We start from the raw sequence: 24,882 nt of genomic DNA on the forward strand, positions 1-24,882 counted from the left end.
TACTTACATGTTAATATATCAATATATCTTCATTACTGAGTTACCTCAAAAGCCTTTTTAGAAGTTGGTGATATTAATAATTATAAATAAAGACTTCAAATTATGAAGCAGTTATGTTCCTAAGCATTATCTGGGTGGCCAGCCCAGACGAAAGTGTGTACTCAGTGCGGCCTGCTGATCTTCTGGGTCCCTGGCCAGCTGTCAGCATCACACACACACACACACACACACACACACAAGCCCTCTGCTGCTTTCAACAGCTTGTCTTCATAAGAAGGAACACTGTATCCCTCCCCTTTGGCAGGAACTTAGACCCTCAGTTTCAAAGGCTTTCTGTCAACCCCAGCATTAGCCCTTGGACCCAGAAACAAAAAGGTTAACAAACAGCACCTTTAATCCTCCTTGTGTTTTTCTAGTCTTTGCACTAGAAAACTGGCTGGGAAGTACAGAGGGTCAAAATTAGCCTATTTAAATGTGTTCCTTAACCTGCTAATGAAAGCAGTACATGCTATGGCCTTTAGTAAGAAAAAGTAACACTCAACCACACGGTTACCTGGAACACAGCTAGCATGAAGCACTAAAAATGGCCCAAGCCACGTTCCAGAGAAGCCTGGCTTGCAAGGCTCCCTATTATGGGTACAGAAAAACAGGCTCTTCTTTCTGCACAGGCCATTACGGGACAGTAGAACACAGTAGCTAAAAGTCAGGGTTTTGATATTGGCGGGAGTAGCCACGGCAATCGTACCAGTGACGGCAATACCCGTGGCATGGAAGTGGTGGTTGTGGTGGGAGTACCAGTGATGGCAGAGTCAGCTGCACAGCCAGGAAAGCCACTCCCTGTGAAGCAGGGGGTGAGAGCCGCCATGACGGGGTCACCCCAGGAGGCAGGCAGCTGAGGTGGGTCCTCACTAGAAACAACACTCAAAATGAGGGAAAATCTTGTGGTGACACAAATCTGCACTGCTTCCAGGGATGAGCCTTGGAAATCCATTAATCCAGAGAACGGGAACAAAGTTTAGGGTGAGTCAGATCTGAAAGAAAACGAGCTGTATGCAAACAAGGAGGTCTGCTTGCAAAGGACCCACCGCGTTCACCACCCGGTACAGACAGCCACCTGGGGAGGCAGCCGCAGAACTCCCCACACTTCACGGAAGCACGACGGAGGCGCCCCCGCCTCTTCACCCTCTGTGGCTGGACCCACTGCTGCCTGCACGCCCCCGCTCCCCCTCGCTCCCCAGCAGGGCCAGAGCAAGACTGAGTCGCAGGACCAAAGGGAAGGAAAGAGCGGAGGGGCGCGAGAGCCTGCATCGCTCCCTCTTCGTTCCCTCTACCCTTGACTCCGTGGCCTGGGGAACTATTGTAATCCCCACTTGCAGATGAGGCATCTGAGGTACACAGGAAAATAACTGGCTCTAAGTCACATGGTGAGTAAGTGGGAGAGCAAGTTTCACAGCTGGCTCCAAAGACCATGCGTCCAACAACGACCTCCTGTCTCCTATGTAGCAGGCTCTGCCCCAAGCCAGGGAGCGGGCAGGCACAGCTCCTGTCCTCCAAGGGAGGACAGTGCTGTGAAGGAGAGAGACGAATGAACAGAGAACGCACTGCAGTCCCCGGGTAGTGAGTCCAGAGGCGAGAACTGGGTGAGTGAGAGCACAAGGGACTCGCTCCATCTGATGAAGGGGGCAGGTTGAGATTCATTCCTCCGAGGAAGTGGCTGAACTGAGTGTCAGAGGATGAACAGAAGGTCATGAGAAACCATTGGGCGAGGAGCAAAGGCCTGGCCTTTTGGAGGAAATGCAGAAACTCATGGGGCCCCCACAGCAAGAGAGCACAAGAGATGAACGAAGCTGGAAAAGTCAGCCGGGCCCAGATCCCACGTGGAACTCGGGAATGCATTTCTCCAAAAGCACAAGGCAATGCCTCATAATAATGCCTACGGCTCTACAAACAGTGAGTGTAAATCTATATGTCCCAGGTGTGGCGCTAAGCACATCCATGCAGAACCTCAGTTAATACACAACATCCCTATGAGGAAGACACTGTTATTCCATCCTGTCCATGAGCGATTGAGAGAAAGCAAATAACCCAAGGTCCTGGTAGCTCACAAGTAACAGAACCAGATCCGAGCCCTGCCAGGACTCTTTCCTACCACTCTGTGTGGCCTCCGCGGAGCACGTGGGTGCAGAGGTTCTATAGCGGGGTTAGCACCTATGACTTAGACTTGGGTCTACCCAAAGGAAAGCCTAGGAGGACATCACTCCACAGAAAAATATTACAGCCACTTCGACTGTTGGACTTCCTTTATTCTCCTTTGCCCCCAAAAGTTTTAAGAAATCTAAGAGGAGGACTGAGCTAAGATGGGTTCTGTACCGTGGATGATTTCCAAAAATGTCTTTTGTCTTCCTATAAATCTTATTCACCTAGGTTTATGTAGACTTGTACTTTCTTCCTTCAACTCTGCCCATGCTGGAAACTCTGTCACACTGTTCCCCACAGTTCACAGCCCCTAACACACGTCCCAGAGATCACACTTTTATATGCCATTGTACTGCACCAGTATTCAGTAGATACTAACATTTTTAAAAACCAAAAAATCCAAAAACCAAACCCGGACTTGGGGAAAACTTTAAAAAATGGGGATTTTAAAAAAAATATGACAACAAAAACGTATCTGAAAGCATTACATTAAAAAACGTTCTACCAATTACATTTTTTCAAAAGCAAGAAAATAACTACAATTTGCCTCCCTTAAATACAAGCTATTAAGTTCAACTAGAAACAGATGGCGTACTTGTTAGTGCTTTTTCTTGAGTCTAAGAAAACTCTTGTCCGAGGTGTGCCCACAGTGAAGGTTCTGGACCAATACATACCTCCATCGGTGTCAGAGCCGTGGCCTGGGGCCCCGCCCTGCGCTCGGGAGGCTCTACAAGCCTGGCCAGGGAGCAGACGTCACAGGGACTGCCGCCGATGCTTTCAGGAAAGCTGGTTTCTAACTGAGTCACTTTGATCACGGGCTGAACTTAGCACAGCTGACCCTTGAACAATACGGGTTTGAACTGCGCAAGTCCACTTATATACGGATTTCTTTTTCAATAGTAAATATTACAGTACTGCACAATCTGTGGTTGGTTGAATCTAGGGATGTGGAGGAACCACAGATACAGAGGAACCCTGCATCTTCTGTACAGAGATAGGCTGGAAACTCCCATATGGAGGAACCTCGGACAAGGAGGGCCGACTAGAAGGTACACGTGGATTTTGACTGCGCGGAGGGTGTGTCCCAATCCCGGAATTGTTCAAGGGCCAACTGAGGTTTTTTTTTTTTTTTTTTGGCTACGGTGAACTACCAAGTGAATGTTGTTAAAACAGCAATATCAAGTACCCTCTTAAAAATAAATTTAGTTTGAGGAAACCTAAATTCTAACATTTTGTCTTTCTACCGCCACAATAAATGCCTGCAAATCCCCATATCTGAATATCCAAACTATATCTCTCATATTACCTTTCACAAAGAAAAAATTTTTTTCATATTTGCCAGGCTCATGCCTTAATTTTCAGTTCAAAACACTTGGTTGCTGTTCACATAAAGCCAGGGCCACAAGATACCCCAACACACACACCAAACCACCCACAGCTCACACACTTGACTTTCTGAAGTTTCATGACTCCCACTTTGACCTCCTTATCCAAATGATATACATTTTAATTTTTTCGGCACACCTTTAATTTTTTCAGTTCATTTTCTGCTTTGTCATTTCTTTGTGTTATAATGAAGTGGAAAAGTCACACTGTTAAATTGGAAATAATTATTAACTTTATAAAATACCAGATTATCTGGGCTCTAGCCAGTCTGTTAACCTCAAAATTTTTAGAGGCTTTTTTGGTAAAATATTCTTAGGAGTACACTTAAGAATACTGTGTTAATTCCTATACGTAAAGTATATATAATTCCTGTATATAAAATGAAATGATTAACGGCTGCTTCATAACCTTAGCGACATTATTGTACCTACTGGCATGACGAAGTAATTTGGAGAATATTGTTATTAACTATATACTGTCACATCAACTTTGTTGAAAGAAGTCATCTGTAGTGCAACGAAAACTGAATCATGACACATTTGCCCAAGTAATTTCAACTTCAGAAAAGAGATGCATTTTGGAGAAAAGAAAACCTCAAAAATGTTGAAACTGCCATTCAGATCAGCAGCATATTTAGCTCTAGACTAAGCAACCTACTCCCCTTCCTGCTTCCCTCACTCCAAAGAACATCACTTTCTTTTTTCTTGGTACCTTTCAGTAGGCTTCTTCTGCACACTGAACAACTTTGAACAAATCTGAATAACCGAATAACTTTAGAACAAAAATTATTCTCATATAGATTACTGTTGGTTTTTTGTTTTTTGGGGTTTTTTTGCCAAATTACATTCTATTTTCTGCCCACATTTCTAACCTAATTGTTATTCTATCTGCACCCACACCCTTCCCACTTTAGCATCATCCCCAAATTTTATGCAAACTATATGTACCACTTTTGATTTTATTTCCTGACAGACATGTCTTTATGATTTATGCTCCAGGTTTTAGCTCTGCCCACGATTTCACAACATAGTTTATTAAAATAAAGTTGTAGTTTTTTCTAAATTAGAGTATGTGTAGAATTTGCACTAAAATCACGGTATTATCAAGAACTGAATTACAGGTCAGATTTTGATCTAACCTATATACGTTATCTGTATGTTTATACACACACATGCATACACAACTTTTTTTCAATAAATACCGCTACTCTATATAATATTTTCTTCTGGAAATATTAACCAAGTAGAATTCTTAACCAAGTAGAAATACATCCTAATTAAGTACAGAAAGTGCTCCTTGGTCTTTCCTTTTTCCCACCTTTTTCTTAGTCTCCCAGGAAACTCTGTCATCTCTAAATCCAGGAGATGTGTACTCTGTTTAGAAAACCTGTTAATCAAACAATCACCAATACTTCCCACCACACCTTTCTTGAGCTCAATATCAAATTAACAGTGTTTTATTTCCGGGGCAATAGAAAAAGTAAATGGATGTATTAGTCCAAGTTGTTAATTTCTGAAGCCAGATACTTTTAGTCTTCCTTCCTTGAGTCAAGTCTCCCAGTGAACTTCTGCAAGCTCAACTCTGTCCCCAACTTAGCCTTTTTTCCACCAAAGAATTAAAAATACTTTCAGATCATACAATTTAAACAGACTGTACTACATCATTCTAGAACTGTCTTCTAAGTAGATGTTCATAGGTTGTTTCTTCAGTAGTAGTTACCTATTGCCATTCTAATCCTATAAGACAATTGTGGACTGAGGTTTGTTTGTTTCTGTTTTATCTAACACCAATTGAAACGCCGTTGTATGATTTCTGAACAGTCATTTGTAAATGTGGTTCCCTCTGCTTAAAATGGCATTTCCATAAGAGGACCACTGTCCTGATTTACCGTAGATGACTTTTAAGCTCTACTGTCCTGCTGCAACTATTGATACTGTTCCTATCATTTAAAAAAAAGTTCCTGTTTGTACAATCAATTACATTATCATTCTTCTTCCTCTTCCTCGAACATCCCTTACCCTTCACAACACCACACTCATGTGTTAAGGCTTCCCTGGCAACTCCAGGTAGAGCTGGTCATTCTCTCCTCCTGTTACATCACTTTCATAAAAGTGAAAGCGTTACATCTTGTTACAGCTTTCATAAAATGTACCATATTGTGTAGTAACAAGATTTGACTATGTATTCATTATTATATATCCCAAACATAGACTAACACAGCGCAAGCACTGTATATGTATTACATATATTCTATACACACACACATACAGGAAAGCACACATTCATTCATTCATACACACACACATACAATACACACACACAATACACACTGGATACAAAGGGCAATAAGAACCAGGAACAAACGTCCTGGGTGTAAATCCTGGCTCTGCCGTCAAGAACTATGTGGTTGTAAGGAAGTTATTCAGTGTAATGATTAAGAAAGGGTTCAGGGGTCAGAAAGCCCTGCACCCAAACAACCCACCCACTGGCCAGGTGAATTTAGGAAGCTTACTTGACTTCTCTAAGCTCCAGACTTTAAGTGTAGACACATTCTATCTTCTCATAGGATAGTACTTATTTTAGTGAAACTATGTATGTCAAGCATAAAATTTTAGTAAGTATTCCTAAATATAGCTCACTGCTTTTTATAATAAAGTGATATGCCAATGAAATAAAATACATTCCTAATTTTATATGAGTCATATGTCATTATGGAATACCATTGTTAGCAGAATTATCATTATTACGCAATTACTTAACCCATATGAGACTTGGTTTCTCCACTTATAAAGAGGGGATAATCATACTTCCCCACAGGTCTGTTGTATTAGGTGAGCTAACCTGTGAGAAATCTAAGTTCATTCATTCATTTCATTCATTAAGCACTGACTGAGTGCCCAATAAGGGCGAGGCATCATTAAGGACAGGCTGATGCCAAAGACACCAGGCTGATTCAAGGATAGATGCCAAAATAGAAGAGAAGATAAACAAGCCCCTTCTTCCAGGGAGTTCACAGTCCAAGGATTAGCACTTAACCTTGAGAAGCTGTAGAAATGTAAGCATCATTACTGTTCTCCTCACTTTCCTATAAACTTCCTTCCTCTGATGCTCTCTCTCGCTCACTCGCTCGCTCCCCCACCCCCATTCTCTCTCTCTCTCTCTTCAATTTCTTCAACCAACTTCTCTTGCTACCTGAATTTAGGCAATACTTAAAATATTACTTTTGTTAAAAAAAAAAAAAGACAAAAAGTGAGTTATGAAATCAGTAAGGGGCAGACTACTATCTATCTATCTATCTATCTATCTATCTATCTATCTATCTATTTATAAAGAAGGCAATAAATGCACTGAGTTAATACACATTTATTAAAACTTATAAGGATCCCATGAAATTCTTTTGGGAATGGATATTTTCTCCTTGAATTTCTGCAAATCAAGTATTAGCCTTCTTTATTTCATACTCCTGTTTTCAAGTTGTTTTTTTTTGGGGGGGGGGTACACCAAGTTCAATCATCTGTTTTTATACACATATCCCCATATTCCCTCCCTCCCTCGATTCCCCCCCCCGAGCTCCCCCCCACTCCCCACCCCAGTCCTCTAAGGCATCTTCCATCCTCAAGTTGGACTCCCTTTGTTATACAACAACTTCCCACTGACTATCTATTTTACAGTTGGTAGTATATATATGTCTGTGCTACTCTCTCGCTTCGTCTCAGCTTCCCCTTCACCCCCCGCCCCCTCCCAAACCTCGAGTTCTCCAGTCCATTCTCTGTATCTGCGTCCTTGTTCTTGCCACTGAGTTCATCAGTACCAGTTTTAGATTCCGTATATGTGAGTTAGCATACAATATGTCTTTCTCTTTCTGACTTACTTCACTCTGTATGACAGACTGTAGTTCTATCCACCTCATGACATATAGCTCCATCTCATCCCTTTTTATAGCTGAGTAATATTCCATTGTATATATATGCCACATCTTCTGTATCCATTCATTTGTTGATGGGCATTTAGGTTGCTTCCATGTCCTGGCTATTGTAAATAGTGCTGCAATAAACATGATGGTACAAGTTTCTTTTGGGATGATGGTTTTCTTTGGGTATATGCCCAGGAGTGGGATTACTGGATCATATGGTAGTTCTATTTGTAGTTTTTTAAAGAACCTCCAAATTGTTTTCCATAGTGGCTGTACCAACTTACAGTCCCACCAACAGTGCAGGAGAGTTCCCTTTTCTCCACACCCTCTCCAACATTTGTTGTTTCCAGATTTTGTGATGATGGCCATTCTGATCGGTGTGAGGTGATACCTCATTGTGGCTTTGACTTGCATTTCTCTGATGATGAGTGATGTTGAGCATCTTTTCATGTGTTTGTTGGCCATCTGTATGTCTTCTTTGGAGAAATGTCTATTTAGGTCTTCTGCCCATTTGTGGATTGGGTTATTTGCTTTTTTGGTATTAAGCTGCATGAGCTGCTTGTATATTTTGGAGGTTAATCCTTTGTCCATTGTTTCATAGGCAATTATTTCTTCCCATTCTGAGGGTTGCCTTTTAGTCTTGTTTATGGTTTCTTTCACTGTGCAAAAGCTTTTAAGTTTCATGAGGTCCCATTTGTTTATTCTTGATTTGATTTCCATGATTCTAGGAGGTGCGTCCAAAAGGATCTTGCTTTGATGGATGTCATAGAGTGTTCTGCCTATGTTTTCCTCTAGGAGTTTGATAGTGTCTGGCCTTACATGTAGGTCTTTAATCCATTTGGAGTTTATTTTTGTGTATCGTATTAAGAAGTGTTCTAATTTCATTCTTTTACATGTTAGCTGTCCAATTTTCCCAGCACCACTTATTGAAGAGGCTGTCTTTTTTCCATTGTATACTCGTGCCTCCTTTGTCAAAGATAAGGTGCCCATATGTGTTTGGGCTTACTTCTGAGTTCTCTATTCTATTCCATTGATCTTCCTTTCTATTTTTGTGCCAGTACCATACTGTCTTGATCACTATGGCCTTGTAGTATAGTTTGAAGTCAGGAAGCCTGATTCCACCAACTCCATTTTTCCTTCTCAAGATTGCTTTGGCTATTCGGGGTCTTTTGCGTTTCCATACAAATCGTAAGACTTCTTGCTCTAGTTCTGTGAAAAATGCCATTGGTTATTTGGTGGGGATTGCATTGAATCTGTATATTGCTTTGGGTAGTACAGTCATTTTCACGATGTTGATTCTTCCAATCCAGGAACGTGGTATGTCCCTCCATCTCTTTGTGTCGTCTTTGATTTCTTTCCTCAATGTCTTAAAGTTTTCTGCATACAGATCTTTTGCCTCCTTAGGCAGGTTTATTCCTAGGTATTTGATTCTTTTTGTTGCAATGGTGAATGGGAGAGTTTCCTTAATTTCTCTTTCTGCTTTTCCGTTGTTAGTGTCTAGGAATGCAAGAGATTTCTGTGCGTTACTTTTGTATCCTGCTACTTTACTAAACTCATCAATTAGTGCTAGCAGTTTTCTGGTAGAGCCTTTAGGGTTTTCTATATATAATATCATGTCATCTGCAAAGACGGACAATTTTACTTCTTCTTTTCCAATTTGGATTCCTTTTATTTCTTTTTGTTCTCTGATTGCTGTGGCTAAAACTTCCAAAACTATGTTGAATAATAATGGTGAGAGTGGACACCCTTGTCTTGTTCCTGTTCTTAGAGGGAATTCTTCCAGGTTTTCCTCATTGAGAACAATGTTGACTTTTGGTTTTTCATATATGGCTTTTATTATGTGGAGGTAATTTCCTTCTATGCCCATTTTCTGGAGAGCTTTTATCATAAATGGATGTTGAACTTTGTCAAAAGCTTTTTCTGCATCTATTCAGATGATCATATGGTTTTTATCCTTCAATTTGTTGATATGATGTATCACGTTGATTGATTTGCGTATATTGAAGAATCCTTGCATCCCAGGGATAAACCCCACTTGGTCATGGTGTATGATTTTTTTAATGCGCTGTTGGAGTCTGTTAACTAGTATTTTGTTGAGGATTTTTGCATCTATATTCATCAGTGATATTGGTCTGTAGTTTTCTTTTTTTGTGACATCTTTGCCTGGTTTTGGTATCAGGGTGATGGTAGCCTCGTAGAATGAGTTTGGGAGTGTTCCGCCTTCTGCAATATTTTGGAAGAGTTTGAGAAGGATAGGTGTTAGCTCTTCTCAAAATGTTTGATAGAATTCGCCCATGAACCCATCTGGTCCTGGGCTTTTGTGTGTTGGGAGATTTTTAATCACTGCCTCAGTTTCCGTACTTGTGATTGGTCTGTTCATGGTTTCTATTTCTTCCTGGTTCAGTCTTGGAAGATTGTATTTTTCTAAGAATTTATCCATTTCTTCCAGGTTCTCCAATTGATTGGCATATAGTTGCTTGTAGTAGTCTCTCATGATCTTTTGTATTTCTGAGGTGTCCGTTGTGACTTCTCCTTTTTCATTTCTAATTCTGTTGATTTGCATCTTCTCCCTTTTTTTCTTGATGAGTCTGGCTAATGGTTTATCAATTTTGTTAATCTTCTCAAAGAACCAGCTTTTAGTTTTATTTATTTTTGCTATGGCTTCCTTCCTTTCTTTTTCATTTATTTCTGCTCTGATCTTTATGATTTCTTTCCCTCTGCTCACTTTGGGGTTTCTTTGTTCTTCTTTCTCTAGTTGTTTTAGGTGTAAGGTTAGGTTGTTTATTCGATCATTTTCTTGTTTCTTAAGGTAGGACTGTATTGCTATAAACTTCCCTCTTAGAACTGCTTTTGCTGCATCCCATAGGTTTTGGGTTGTTGTGTTTTTGTTGTCATTTGTTTCTAGATATTTTTTGATTTCCTCTTTGATTTCTTTAGTGATTTCTTGGTTGTTTAAGAGTGAATTATTTAGCCTCCATGTGTTTGTATTTTTTGCAGTTTTTATTTTTTCTGTTTTCAAGTTTAAAGAAGACAAAGATAATTTTTTCTTGGACTAATTTTTCCACATTCCTATACCCATTTTATTTTTCCAGACTTATTAAGATATAATTGACATAACTTTGTGTAAGTCTAACACGTACAATGTGTCAATTTGATACACTTACATATTGCAAAATGATTATTACCACCACAGACTTAGCTATCACTTCTATCACACCACATAGTTGCCATTTTGGTTTTTGTCCTATACCCATTTTAAGAGTCAGCATTAGTATTCGAAGGTTAGCTTTATTTGTCTCTTTCCCAGCTACCTGCCTGTATGGGGTTTAGGCTAAGTGCTATCTGGCCTCTATGCCATGACTAATAAATAGGATCTTCCAGATGATTCTGGATGGAAACTAGAATAGTTCAGCCAAAACCAGGAAGTACAAAAATTTTTAAATGTATTTAGAGTAAAAAGAAAAGCTTGGTAAAGCTGCTAAAAGCTCAAGTGTCACCCTACAACTAATACTCATGAGTCACATGTTCATACTGTTGGTTATTCTGTCACTGAATATTTTCACTTTAAGCACTGTAATTTTCTTTTAGAACGCTTTCTGTATAGGATTCTATAAAAACATTTAAAATAATTTTTCTATGAATATTTTGCTAGACTAAACTTTAAATGTTTGCTCCTTTTTTGTTGTTCTTTTTTTAATTTTTAAATTTTTATTGGAGTATAGTTGATTTACATTTTGTGTTGGTTTCTGCTGTACAGCGAAGTGAATCAGTTATACATATACATATATCCACTCTTTTTTAGATTCTTTTCCCATATAGGTCATTACAGAGCATTGAGTAGAGCTCCCTGTGCTGCATAGTAGGTCCTTATTAGTTTTCTATTTTATAAGAACTTGTTCTCACTTCTATTTAGAACTAAACACCATCTTTCTGTTTACAAGCCTTTCTGTTCAGATAGACTTTCATGGTATCTGTTTTTGCTTACATGTGTGTTCACACACCTGCAGGCTCCTTGAAGGCAGGAGGTACCATTTGCCTTTGTACTCTATTGCTTAACCAGTAACTTGCATGGAACAAGCCTGACGCATAGTAGGTGTAACCCCCAAATGTTCATTGAATGAGTGACTGTAATCCTCTTCCTCTTACAGCTTATATATTGACTATTTTTTAAGCTCTTCATTGAAGTATAATTGCTTTATACTATTGTGCCAGTTTCTGCTGTACAACAAAGTGAATCAGCTGTATTTATACATATATCCCCATATCCCCTCCCTCCCACAACTCCCTCCCACCCTCCCTATCCCAGCCCTCTAAGTCATCACCCATCATTGAGTTGATCTCCCTGTGTTATTCAGCAGCTTCCCACTAGCTATCTATTTTACAGTTGGTAGTGTATATATGCCAGTGCTACTCTCTCACTTCATCCCAGCTTCCCCTTTACCCCCACCCTGTGTCCTCAAATCCATTCTCTACATCTGCATCTTTATTCTTGCCCTGTCACCGGGTTCATCAGTACCATTTTTTTAGATTCCACATATACGAGTTAGCATACAGTATTTGTTTTTCTCTTTCTGGCTTACTTCTCTCTGTATGACAGACTATAGATCCATCCACCTCATGCTCCTTTTTAAGTTTGATTTTTATGTGCCTAGAAAAACTTTTCCCAGGAGTGCTCATCTCCAACTTTATAATAAAAATCAAAGGGTAAAAAAGTGTTTTCTTAAATGCAATCTATTTTTGCAGAACCCATGTGTTCTGAGCAATCAACTGCCAAATATGGCATTCTTCTGATTCACCATACCCACCCTTTTTCCTAAGTAGGTGTCTATAGTCATTAATATCCACCACAAGATCACAAAACGACGAAGTTCCCACACAAGATAAATGTCAAGGAGTGTCATCTGCTACTGTAAAAATAATCCAGTAATCAGAATAATATTAGTAGAACTTACATTTATAGAGGTCTTACTATGTGCCAGGTACTATTCAGTATACACACACATACACGCTCACTCAATCCTCCCATCAATTCTTAAGTTAACTACCCCCATTATACAGATGAAGAAACAGAGGCAGAGAAAGGTTAAACTCTTGTCCAAGGTCACACAGCCAATATGTAGAGGGAGCAAGGGTTCAAACTGAAGCAGCATGGCTTCAAAATTACTACTCTAACCACCACATTATTCTAACAGCACAGGAAAGAAAACTTTAGGTGCTTGCCTACTTTACTGACTTCTGTATACTTTTCAAAGGCTTATAATAAAAAGAGTAACATTATTTACATTTTATTAAATAGTAATCTCATTGATCATGTGCCCCATTTGCTCAAAAATCAGTTACATATAGACTTTTACATACTTCTGCACAACTGTTAAATTTTATATCTAGTAAACATGAATCACACAGAAATATAAGAGCTATTTTTACTGTGCGTATGAGGCTCACAGGAACTTACCCACGAAGTGATTCAGCAGAGAAGTGCTGCTGCATAGAGAGGTGTGTAGTAAGGTGACACTGGAAATGCCATGCATTTGCTCCAGTGGGGATCCATTCTCACCTACCAGAGCAGGGGCCTCATACTCCCCCCACTTCCCCTTGGCCACAGCACGTGCAGGACTCTGATTCCAGCAGGACAGCACAGACACATAATGTTCAGGTCAGGGAGCCAGAGAACTGCAGAACCACAGAGCCATTTCAGTAAACTATTAGAAGGCAACGTGCATTTGGCAGAACGTACGGGATACAAATCAAGTGTTAAAAAGAAATCAATTGATAAAGCTCTCTCTCCACATAGAGACTCAGACTTCACTTGAACAGGTCCTTAAACTGGCCTTTGCAAAAAGACAAGCATGCAGAGTGCCCCCAACCCTGTCTCCACTCAACAATTATGCCTCTTCTGATATCATCAGAATCACCACTGTCTTCACGCATCAAATTAACTGCCTAGCAGCCAATATCACCAATTTGATGTCTGCAATGCTGTGTGTATTCTCTTTATGTCGTGTACTGCTTTTATTGTTCAATGTTAGTCAATAAAAAAAAAACTTTTATAAACTTTAAGCTATTTACACACAAATTTGCTCCCATATAATCTTTATTTACTACAAAGTCCTTTAGTTCCTCAAGTATGACATCTCCTACCGCAAAGAAACCTATGAACCCAAGTCTAATATACTAGAATGGGGAGGGGGTGGTATTGGGGGTGTGCTTCAATATGGTGTTTAAAAAGCCTTAAAAAGGCTGGTATTCAGTTATTAGTCAGGGATACAATGTCTAAAAAATTACATTTATAAGAATGTCAGATTCTATTTACAACACCTTTTCAGACCTATAACCCACTGTTTTTATTATGTACTAGGGAGGGAATCTGATGCACTTGCAACTTAGTCTACGATTTAGGCCACACACGTGACTAAAGAGTTTGACTCTAAACATTGATCAGATCCTCAAAAAGCCCCTCCCCAAAAATAGACAGGAAAAGAAATTTACTCTGTACATGACACTGCTTGGCACTCAACAGATATAAGCAGGAGAAAAACAGACTGACCCAAAGAAATCTAAAACCTTCTGTAGGGACTTCCCTGGTGGCGCAGTGGTTAAGAATCCACCTGCCAATGCAGGGGACATGGGTTTGATTCCTGGGCCAGGAAGAGCCACATTCCGAGAAGCAACTAAGCCTGTGAGCCACAACTACTGAGCCTGCACGCCTAGAGCCCGCGCTCCGCAACAAGAGAAGCCACTGCAGTGAGAAGCCCATGCACCACAACAAAGAGTAGCCCCTGCTCCCTGCAACTAGAGAAAGCCTGCGCGCAGCATCAAAGACCCAACGCAGCCAACAGATAAATTAAAAAATTTAAAAAAAAAATTCTAAAACCTTCTGTAAAGCTTAAACCAGTACACAAAGCGCCATAACACAAGGAACAGGAAGCAGCCTGACAGCTGCCCATGGTGCTAAAGACCCAAAGCCACCACCGCAGCACCGAGAACTCCCACAGCAGAGGCTGGGTTGTTTTTGCATCTCTGTTGCCTAGACAGACACAATGATATGTATATGTTTGATGAACTAAATTAATAAATGCCTTTGAATATTTCACCGACAACATAAGGAAGGAGGACTGTGTCTTAAAAGATCAGCTTTTCTTTGCAGGGGAAACCCTAAGAATTGGAAAAGCAGAGAAAGGACAAGCAGAGGCAGATATGAGGAGCAACAGGGAGGAGCAGCTGCGACGAGACCAGGCATGCGGCAGGGCGTGTGGAAAAGTGAGACAGCCAATACCCGAGGAGAAGGAAGAGGTGAGGCAGGAAGGGGCTACCCACACAGCGACAAGGATCCCACAGTCCCAGCTACTTCCGGAGGCCTTTATCCTACTGGGCAGCAAGCACATCATTCAACCTCATGCCCCACATCATATGCACACATCCTCTTATTGCACAACAGCTATCATAAGTACAAACTGTGGTGGTTCCTCAGAACTGCCCAGCTGAGCCCTCCTGGTGGTCCTTCTAGCATTACGAGATTATACCCTTCCCACATTGATGGTGTTAGAATCGGTCCTCCCTTTTATGAAATGAAGGCGATAGAAGACAATAAGATATTTTCTATGATTTTATTACTGCCCTTCCTTGCTACAACTGTCTCAACCTTTTCCCCACAGTGGTCAACAAAATCCAAATTCTCAGAAACTTTTGCGTGCCACATTTTAGAAACTTTTTTTTCATTAAAAGGAAAAAAAAAAGCTTAAAATATAAGTAAGGAAACCCTTACCTAACTTGGAAACTATTCGGTATTATGTTTTATTCTCAAATGATTTTATAGATAAAGGACATTTTATTATACTTGTGAATAAAGAATGTCAGTACAATTTGGAAAAAATGATAAAATCACTGACATTATTAAGTTTAAAAAGCAAGAAAGCAGATAAAACTCAACACCTGTAGAATGACCTCATTTTGTAAAATATGTGTGGGTGGCTGTGAGCATGTGAGCACACATATACATAAAACAGATGCATATATACATGTATACTTGTGTGGAAGTATGTACAATAAATTTGATAATGGTTACTTCTGGGTAGTAAGCCTTCATCTTGTTTCCACTTTCCTCATAAATAGAAATTACTTTTATAAGAAGATGTATTCTTCAACTATAAGTTTGAAAAACAAAGTTGTTTTAACTTTGGAAAAATAAATGTGTGAGAAAAAAAAAAATAACATAAGAAAATAATAATTACCATCAACTCCCTGAAGAAATAGTGAGTTTCCACCATGGCCAGTGACCTTCTGAGTGAAGCATGGTTTTTCTCCCATATACACCAAGCTAGGTAGACAAGGATTTCTTTATAAGTGCATTTAATACATCAGTTTACACTAATAATGTAAAAAGATGACTTTCCTAAAATAAAGATTTCAACCTCCAGGGTCCCTGCAGTGCAACAGGAAATAGTCGGCAGATTCCTGGCTTATTCTAATATGTTTTATTATACTTAACAACACAGATACTTCACAGCACTAGGAATTTTGTTGGTATTTAAAATATATCTCCTGTAAAATACATCTACACAAAACACACCATCCATAAAATATCTAAATAAAATGTACATGTACTAGATTATATATTATTCATGAATACAATAACTGAATATTATATTTGGATGTGTCCTGAAATGAAGAAACAAGCACTGGACAGCTTTTAAACTATTCTATACCATGTAGATCAATTTGAAAACAGTCTTTTGAGTAATGGGAAGATTCTTCATCCTAACAAAAAATTAACAAATCAGCATTTTAGTCTGAGAAAGGAATACAGTCAGGCCATCTGTCAACAAATATCCTCTGAGTACTGAGGATGCAGAGATGAACTAGATACAAGGCTTACCCTCAAGGAGCTTATTATCCATCAGAGAAACAAACACACAAACAAATACAAGTTCAATAAGATGGTTCAAGTAATATGATGAAGATGATGGAAGTATGTACATGGTTCTCTAAGGGCACAGAGAACAGAATGGGTATTCTACCTAGAAGGCAGGGTGGGGTCAGAAAAGTTTCCTAGAGAACTTTTTCAATGCAATTATTATTTCTTACAAATGAATTACAAAGGCATCTATTTCTTTCACTGAGGGCTCAGAAAGATAGAGTGTCAAAGGCACAGTCACACAGATACAGTCACACAAAGAGCCTGAGGAGAGCTAAGCAGAGGTAAGCAGCCGTGCCGCCATGTCATTCACTCCATATCACGTTTGAGCACTTAAGTTCTGTGAAGGGACTGAGTAAGGCATGGTTCCCTCCTCAAGAACTGTACAGCCCACTGGAAGAGAGACACAGGGACAAATCATCACACTACAATTTGGTAATGGCTATAATAGGGGTGTGTTCTCAGCTATGGGAACACAGCCGATGGCAGTGAACTACACAGTGCGAGTTCAGGGAAGGCTGAAGAAACAAGGAGCCATGTGTGAGCTTTGAGGACAGGAGAGAGTTCACTCAGTGAACTTTCTGAGGCAGCAGGATGCATCACATCAGAGCTGACCAAAGTCCTTTGTGCTAGAACTTCATCCACCTTAGCTCATTCTATGAAACAGGTATTGTTCCCATTTTCTAGGTGAGATACATGTGGTTAGACAGGTGAAGTAACTTGTCCAAAGCCAAACTAATAATAACAGGTGAAGCTGGGTTAGGAAGCAGATCAAAAGTCTTACTTGGCTCCTTTGGCTTTTCCCAGACAGGTAAGCAAAAAAAAAAGGGGCTTATTTATCTTCATTGGTTTCAACCTGATCTCTTCAGGAATCTCCTTTAGGTCTTTCAACAGTTCTTTCTCCATAAAATTTCTATTTCTTCTACAGGTTCATACATTTTTAGCATACTTATATCAGCAGGCATTTGTAACTCCCTATTATCCCTACTTCCTCCACTTTTCAAGAAACTCAGACCTGCTCTAGACACACTGCAAGGTAAAACTCAACTCTTGATATTTCCAATAATGGAAACAAACAGTTATCTATGGATAGACATCCATTTGTTACATAGTATATAAGCTACAGCACTTAGGCAACCCACCAAACATGAACAGGGCGTATGAAGTGAAAACATAATACAGTGTAGTCACAAAGTAACACTAGCTACAAGTTATGCACAGGAGGTAAAAGTTATATGAATGCCCCCACCCCTGCAAGCAAATTTGATATTTTCCCTATGTTCTTCTGGGAAAATGTCTGTGCTACTTGTTGGCAGCCACCACTGCATATCAATTTAATACTTTTCCTAAATTCTTCTGGAAAATGTGTTTGCTACTGGTCATCAGTGCAGTACCTAAAAGTTGTTTTTAGATCTTCACCATTAATAGGTAGAGATGAGTTTTCTTTTCCACACAAACAATGAAATGTCACACCTCATAAAGTCTACACATTGAGGGGATCACACATCCAATCTGTTGTCAAGACAAGTCTCTGAACTGTGAGAGTGTAGGAGTTGATGAGTACGGTCTTGTTACAGAATGACCACTGCCTCTAAACCACAACTAAAGACTGCTAAAATAAGCAGTGTGATTGACACTATTTTTCTAAATGGCCTCATAAAAGATGTTCTGAAATAGCTATCTTCACATTGACATGAAGAAGAGATGACAGCTAACAGAGGTTACAACATCACAGTAGGGGCTTTGTGGCCTCTGTGAACTTACCAGGCTTATGTCTTACACATAACTATTTGTGTTGTTGTGTGATTAAACTCCCAGGAAAATGGTCCACAAGTTCTCTATTCATTCAGTCTCATGTTGTTAATAAGTTTTTTCTGCCTTGTGTGTTTTATGTAAATACAATTTCTATAAAGCCATCTGCTTTATAGCAGAGACTCAGTAATAACTGTCACCCACTTACACATAAAATCAAACAATTGCCAATAAAATTCGTAATGCTGTACTTAGTAAAGATTACTAGACTGTAAATACGTAGAAGTCAGACCACCAGGGGAAAATATGGCTATAAAAACTGATGATATGACAAGGGAAAGATCATTTATATTGGCTGAGCACTCGGGCAACATATCCGACAATTTACCTATATCACACAGCACTTGGGGGCAAGCAATTTCCAGTCTCTCTACCATGATCTACCAGCTATAAGATTATTCATCTATGGTTCCCAGGATATTTTAAATTTTCAAAAAAATTCCAGGAATACTCCACACCTGTCAGACACTGCATGAACTACTGGCTCAAATTAGTATGCAGTTCCAACATTAGATCACACTGCATTCCTTTCAATGACATAACTTTGTGAAGTGGATATTCAGCATTTGCTGTGATTTTAAAAAATAATACAGTTGAACTTGAACAAAGCAGGGGTTAGGGGCACGGACCTTCAGTGCAGTGGAGCGTCAGATTATTACTTTATAGTCAGGCCTACGTATCTGTGCTTCCACATCCGTGGATTCAACCAACCACGGATCATGTAGTACTACAGCATGTATTTAGTGAAAAAAGATCTGCACATAAGGGGTCTCACACAGTTCAAACCTGGGTTGTTTGAAGGGCAGCTGTGCAGCATATCAATCAGTGTGGAACAGGAAACAAGGATATGGTGATGTATAACCTTATTCCAAGATTTGAGAAGCTGTGTAGTGGCCAACAGGCATACACATCCCATTAGCAAGTAATTGTGAGTATATAAGAAATAAAAATAAAACTTATTCTTCCTTTCAACTTATGTGTGTTATTTTTTTTTTCAAGCAACTATTAAGTTGTCTAGAGCTAACTACTTAACAACAAAAATGCTAGGGCTTTTTGTTTTGTTGTTGTTTTGACCTAGGGGTGAAGTGGGGAAAAAAAAATCACAAGCACTAAATGTGCTGTAAACTGAGAAAGTCTGAGAACCTCTGTTGTAGATGGATTCTAACCTTTCAAGCCAAAGGAGAGGAGGCTGAACTGAGGGTCGCCAGAGGTTTTACCTAGTTTTCTGAGCTAAGTTTCTGAAGTGATTGATAGAAAGGCCACCTGTGATTGAATGTACACCATCACTTTACATTATCAGTGTAACAGATGACAATGTAACTGTTATCATACTTCCCATCCTTACACTGACTTTACCCATCATCCACTCTGTGCCGTTTGTCTAAATACAATGATTAACAGGATGTATAACTTTTATTTCACATTCAGGAAGAATAAATTACATTTCATTTTGGTAAGATCCCATCTCCCGACTTTTTAACAACTGCCACGCATAAAAGTACTGCTTGGACAATAATCACACAAAGGAGTTTAGATGAATTTCCTCTCTAATATGCATACATCTCTAAGTAGACTGTTAAGATTTTCTCTTGTTTTCGACATGTTTGAGGTCCTACATGTTCAAACCTTCAAGAAAATATTTATGAAATTATGCTAAAAGCTTATGAAATTATGTCAAGTATACATCACCTGCCATAAGATTATAAATCTTATTATATAAAAGGCAGTAGGATGCCAATGAAATTAAAATTAAGAAAATAACCTTCACTAACATAGTTGTAGAGTCTCCTGAAACTAGGCAACTTGCTTATATACAGTCATACTGTGTTTGCCATACCAAATAAAGAACTTATTAATAATTTCCCAGCCATAGTTACCAATACTACCATACTAAGGGATAAATCCCAATGGCTAACATACCTGCATTATTAAATTAGTCTTAGGTTAAAACTGTAAAGGCAGGACTGAAATGAAATCATCTACTAATGTAAAATAGTTTCACTGACCAGGCAGAGATAGAGGTGATCACCCTCCTTCTCAATAAGATCAGGTGATACACAAAAAGGAAAGATAAATCAAAATTAAGGTGTGAAAGTATGCTGTTAAGAAAAAAAGAGAGAGAGGTAGCAGGATATTTGATTTTTAAAATATCTGAACAATTGGTCTATAAGAAAAAGCACCTTGGGTCTTTCAACAGAAAACCAGCATCTCCAAAAGGATTCTTCTGACAGCAGGAAATGTCTGCAGCTGTATCAAAGGTTTGACCAAATAAAGTTTGAAGTAACGAATGGAAAACATCTGTGAAAAACAAATACTGTCTTTGCCAGAGATGTGTTACTAAGTCCCAAAGACTCCCTGATCAGCCCCCAATGTGACGACCAGGGATGAAAGCAGAAAGGAATATGGGTTAATGATGAGGGCTTTGGAGGCAGAACCCTAGTATGACCTCCTGCTCTGTTACTTATAAGCTGTGGGATGCCAGGCAAATGATAAAATCTCTCTAACCTCTAATGGAAATTATAACACCACCAATCTCACAGCGTGGTGTGAAGAGGGCAGTTTCCTCACAAACTTACCACAGAGGCTAGAGCAGAGCCTACATATTTGTGACCATCTTACAGCTTCAACTAGAAACTGACAAAACTGATTCCGCTCCTTTAAGTTGGTCAAAAACTTCCTCTATCTACCAGAAATTCCTAGCTTAACATCCCCCTGCCACCTCAAACTAAGCATAACTAAAACTGAACTCACATTTCATGAGAACCAACACCTCCATTTGTGTTAAAAAAGAAAATTAATTTGCCTCATCCTCCCACCCTTATGACCCTAAAATCATTCTTGACCTCCTTGTGCTCTCAGTCCCACCCAAGCCCTTACCAGATCCTCTCGACCCTTTGCATCTGCCTCACGCTCCTCTTTTGCTTTCCACCCCCGCTTCCTCATCAGCCTGCAGCTGGATCCTCTACTCCTTTATCAACTGCTGCTTTTAGCTCCTTCTCAGCTAACCTGTCTTACCTGGAACTGTAGATAACATGTTTCTCCTACAACTTTGTTACACAACACTTTCCTCTTTCTTCTACATCAAAAATCAGTTCCAGTAAGAACTTGCGGTGCTGGCTCGACTCGGGGGCCACTGAATGGACACCGCCCACCCACAAGGCCCCTTTGTGTGAATCAGAAGAGGCACCCTTCCTTCCTCGTACTTTATTTCCATCTGCTAGAAAAATTAGCTAAAGTACTGATTTCGTTTAAGAATGCCAGATTACTTCTCTGCGCCGAGATGTTGCTCTAAATAAGCGCTAAAGTGTGATGTGATTGAATGATGAGCAGCGGGTGCAACAGCCATCATGCACAATCTTAAGGTGGTGTCCTCGCTTCCTTGGTTCTTCTCCGGTACCAACCACCCCCACCCTGCCGTGTCATCCACACTATCTGAATGAAACAAAAATCACCAATGACATCCCAACTGCCAAACCCGATGGCTGAATTTTTATTTCTTTTCTTATTTCACTGCTGTATGATTCTGCATTGAGATCACTGTAATTTTTTGTGTCACAGTTTCACTTACTGTCTTCTGCCCTTTCTGCTGTATAAATGTCACACCTCAGGGTTCCATCCTTGCCATTCCTTTTTATCATACATACAATCTCAGTCAATGACTTCATTGACTCCCAAAGAAGCCCAGATGTCCTAGCTATATCCCCTACTGATACCGCCTATTATAATTTCCCTCTAATATATACCAAGCTGAAATCCATAGTTATAAACAGATACAATATCCCCCACCACCACAGAAAGAGAGAGAGAGGGAGAGAGAGAGAGAAACGTCTCCTCATAACCTTAGTTAATGGAGTCACTATTCTCGATATATCCTAAGCTAGAAAGAGCAGAGACACTTCAAGTTCATCCTGCACTCATTCATTCAAGAAATATCTGAGTGTGTACTGTGTACACCAAGATGATGTTCCAAGCACTTCAGATATATCAATGAACAAAAAATGGATAAAAGAAAAATTTCCCTATCATCACAAAACTTGAATTTTACTGGGGGTGGGGGATAGAGAAGAGAAGCAGACAATAATAAACTTACTAATTACATGTCATATAATTACTCATTATACTCAATATTTATAGACAATGTTACAGCACGGTAATATGGGGATAAAGGAAACTGTTACTTTACACCCAGGTGCACAGGATAAGCCTCATCATAGAGATGATATTTGAGCAAAGGCTTGAAGTAAGCAAGAGGGGTGACCACATGGAAATCTGGGGAACGAGCAATCCAGGCAGAAGGAATGGCCAGTACAAAAGCCTTAAGGCAGGAATCTGCCTGGTATATTCAAGGAACAGCAAGGAACCAGAACAGGTGGAGTAGAAAGACTATCTACCTGAACACTGCCATAAACAGGCACAAATCTGTGATGTCTGTGATGGGAACAAACCCCTTGAAATGGATCGCCTTGTACACAGCACAACCTGGTGTGTCAGCCTTGCCCAGAATTCCTCCTCTCCTCTGTCTCAGGTCAACCCTCACTTTATATACCACTTTCTCCATGGAGCGCTCCTACCCCAAATAATGGCCATCATCAAATTCTCTACACTCCTGCTTGCACGTGGTTAACCACTGGCATACACTACCATATATTTATATGTATTTTTTCTTTCTAGATATAGCCTTGGTTATATCTCTGACTAGATTGAAAACTGCTCTAGAGTCATACCTACCAAAGTGCCTTATATATAGCAGCCTCGTAACAACTAGTCACTGAGATGCTAAAGGCCTCTTGACGTTTGAAAATAAAATTCCAGAATACTTTTTGATAAATCTAACTTTACATGGACACCCAGACAGCAATCCACTGAGCCAAGATACCACAATGATAAAGGAAATCCTTTAAAAGCCATATCTATAAAGCACACTGATTTTTTCAGTTGATTCCATTTTATTGATTTTATGAAATAATAATCATTTATATTTCATTTCAGATAATGGTTTGTTTTAATATTGCTTCTAAGATACAAAATCTTTCATCTTCCTAATAAAATTAACCCCTTTTATAAAAAAAGAAAGGAAAATAAAGTATTCCCTTCTAGGAAGGAAATGTTAAACATACATGTAACAAGCAAAAGACTAGTAAATATATTCAAAGTGCAGCTTGGCTACCCATGTAAACACTAGATAAAAGCCGATATCGTAGAGTTGATGTAAACACAAGTGAAGAATCTACTGAAGACCAGGGTTCCACCAGAATGTTGAGATTATCAATTCAATTCCGTGATACCATTTTATGATATTGTTTCTATATATCATAAAGGGAAATCTCCTATAACAGAACCTGACCATTTTCTGATCACCTTAGCAAGCGCTAAGACTCCGACCAAGTCTTAGCACCAATGATGAAGTGCTTATTCCTAGTGGATCCTTTGACGACCCTGCAGAAAGGCTGGGAAAGAGACCTTCCAGCAACCCTGGTCCATCAGAGCTACTTCCAGAAATGCAGGGGGCTTATAATTATAGCCAGAAGTCACAACTCAGCCAAGGCTTCTTAATCACAGGATGGCTTCCTGAGACCTCCTTTCTTGCTGCTGGAAATGGCTGGCAAGAAACACATGTTAAAGTGAGCTCTACAACTGGGAAGTCTCCTCTAAAACAACAGAGGTAAGTCTAAATACTTAGCACCTGGCTCAGGACCCTGAATGAATGTCTTTTGTTTGTTTATTTGTTTTTAATGACCCCAAAATAAAGGATGGCGGAAGGGAGGAAGACAAAGACAGAAAGATCCAAAGATGTGACTTGGTGTCTAAGGTCTATGGAAAGTGCTTACAAGCACTTCTCATTACATTCCTGAGAGGCGCCTCAGTGATCATTATAGTAGGAATTATGGTAATCAGAACTTTAAACTGCTATTTAAATGACAAACATCCTACATATCACTTACAACAAAACATGTAAGACATGCATTTAGGGTTTCTTAATTTGTGCAGTCTGATATCTGCCAAAGCGACATGACAAGCCAGAGGCTTCTAAATGATCCTAAAAAATAAAAATAATTTTTAAAAAAACTAAAGGAAACTATCAACATTGCCCTCAACCTCTGTGCAGGCCTATGCAGCCATTCAAAACTGGTGCTTATTTTACAGTTAATGTTATTCAAAAAAATATTATCTGAACTATTTGAGCTTACTCCTAGCTTATCAACTTTAGCCATTTCTTAATTTAAAGCCTAAATCAATTTTGTTACAGTTAAAAATGATTTCTTATTCTACTAATGTGACAGAGAAGCACTATTAATTTTTGTATAGGTATCAAACTTTAATATTCTTAAAAAGTATTATGTGATTTCTTTCCTTACCTAAAAGGTCTTCTGCTCTGTAGCTTAAATAATACTTTTGTCCTTTCTCAGAACTCAAATTAGCAAATAATAGGCCATGTTGGGATCAACACCCTCTCATCATACACACACACACACACACACACACACACACCCCACCCCCCCAAGTCACGCAGTGAAAACATCAATGTATTTCTTAGGGAGCCAAGAAAATTCACAATTAGAAAATACTGGTATTCACTCTCTATAATTAACATTTGTAAAACACTTTTGTGAATTCACACTTCAAGTGTAATTCTTAAAATGGAAAGCTGTCATTATCACGC

The 24,882-nt window shown here is 39.4% G+C and overlaps 1 protein-coding gene across 5 annotated transcripts in view; it reads right to left on the bottom strand.

Moving 5' to 3' along the window:
* The window catches only part of VAV3 (vav guanine nucleotide exchange factor 3), a 376,903-nt gene that overhangs the window by 305,275 nt on the left and 46,746 nt on the right, over positions 1-24,882 (bottom strand). The window contains exon 2 of one of the 5 annotated variants that reach the window (XM_057720914.1): positions 15,727-15,812. The exons of the other annotated variants lie outside the window; for them this stretch is intronic. Within the exon in view, the coding sequence (XP_057576897.1) occupies positions 15,727-15,762 (36 nt within the window). The 5' untranslated portion in view covers positions 15,763-15,812. The remainder of the gene's footprint in view (positions 1-15,726; positions 15,813-24,882) is intronic. 5 annotated transcript variants of the gene reach the window in all.

The sequence above is a fragment of the Hippopotamus amphibius genome, chromosome 1 (assembly GCF_030028045.1).
Source record: "Hippopotamus amphibius kiboko isolate mHipAmp2 chromosome 1, mHipAmp2.hap2, whole genome shotgun sequence".
NCBI lineage: Eukaryota > Metazoa > Chordata > Mammalia > Artiodactyla > Hippopotamidae > Hippopotamus > Hippopotamus amphibius.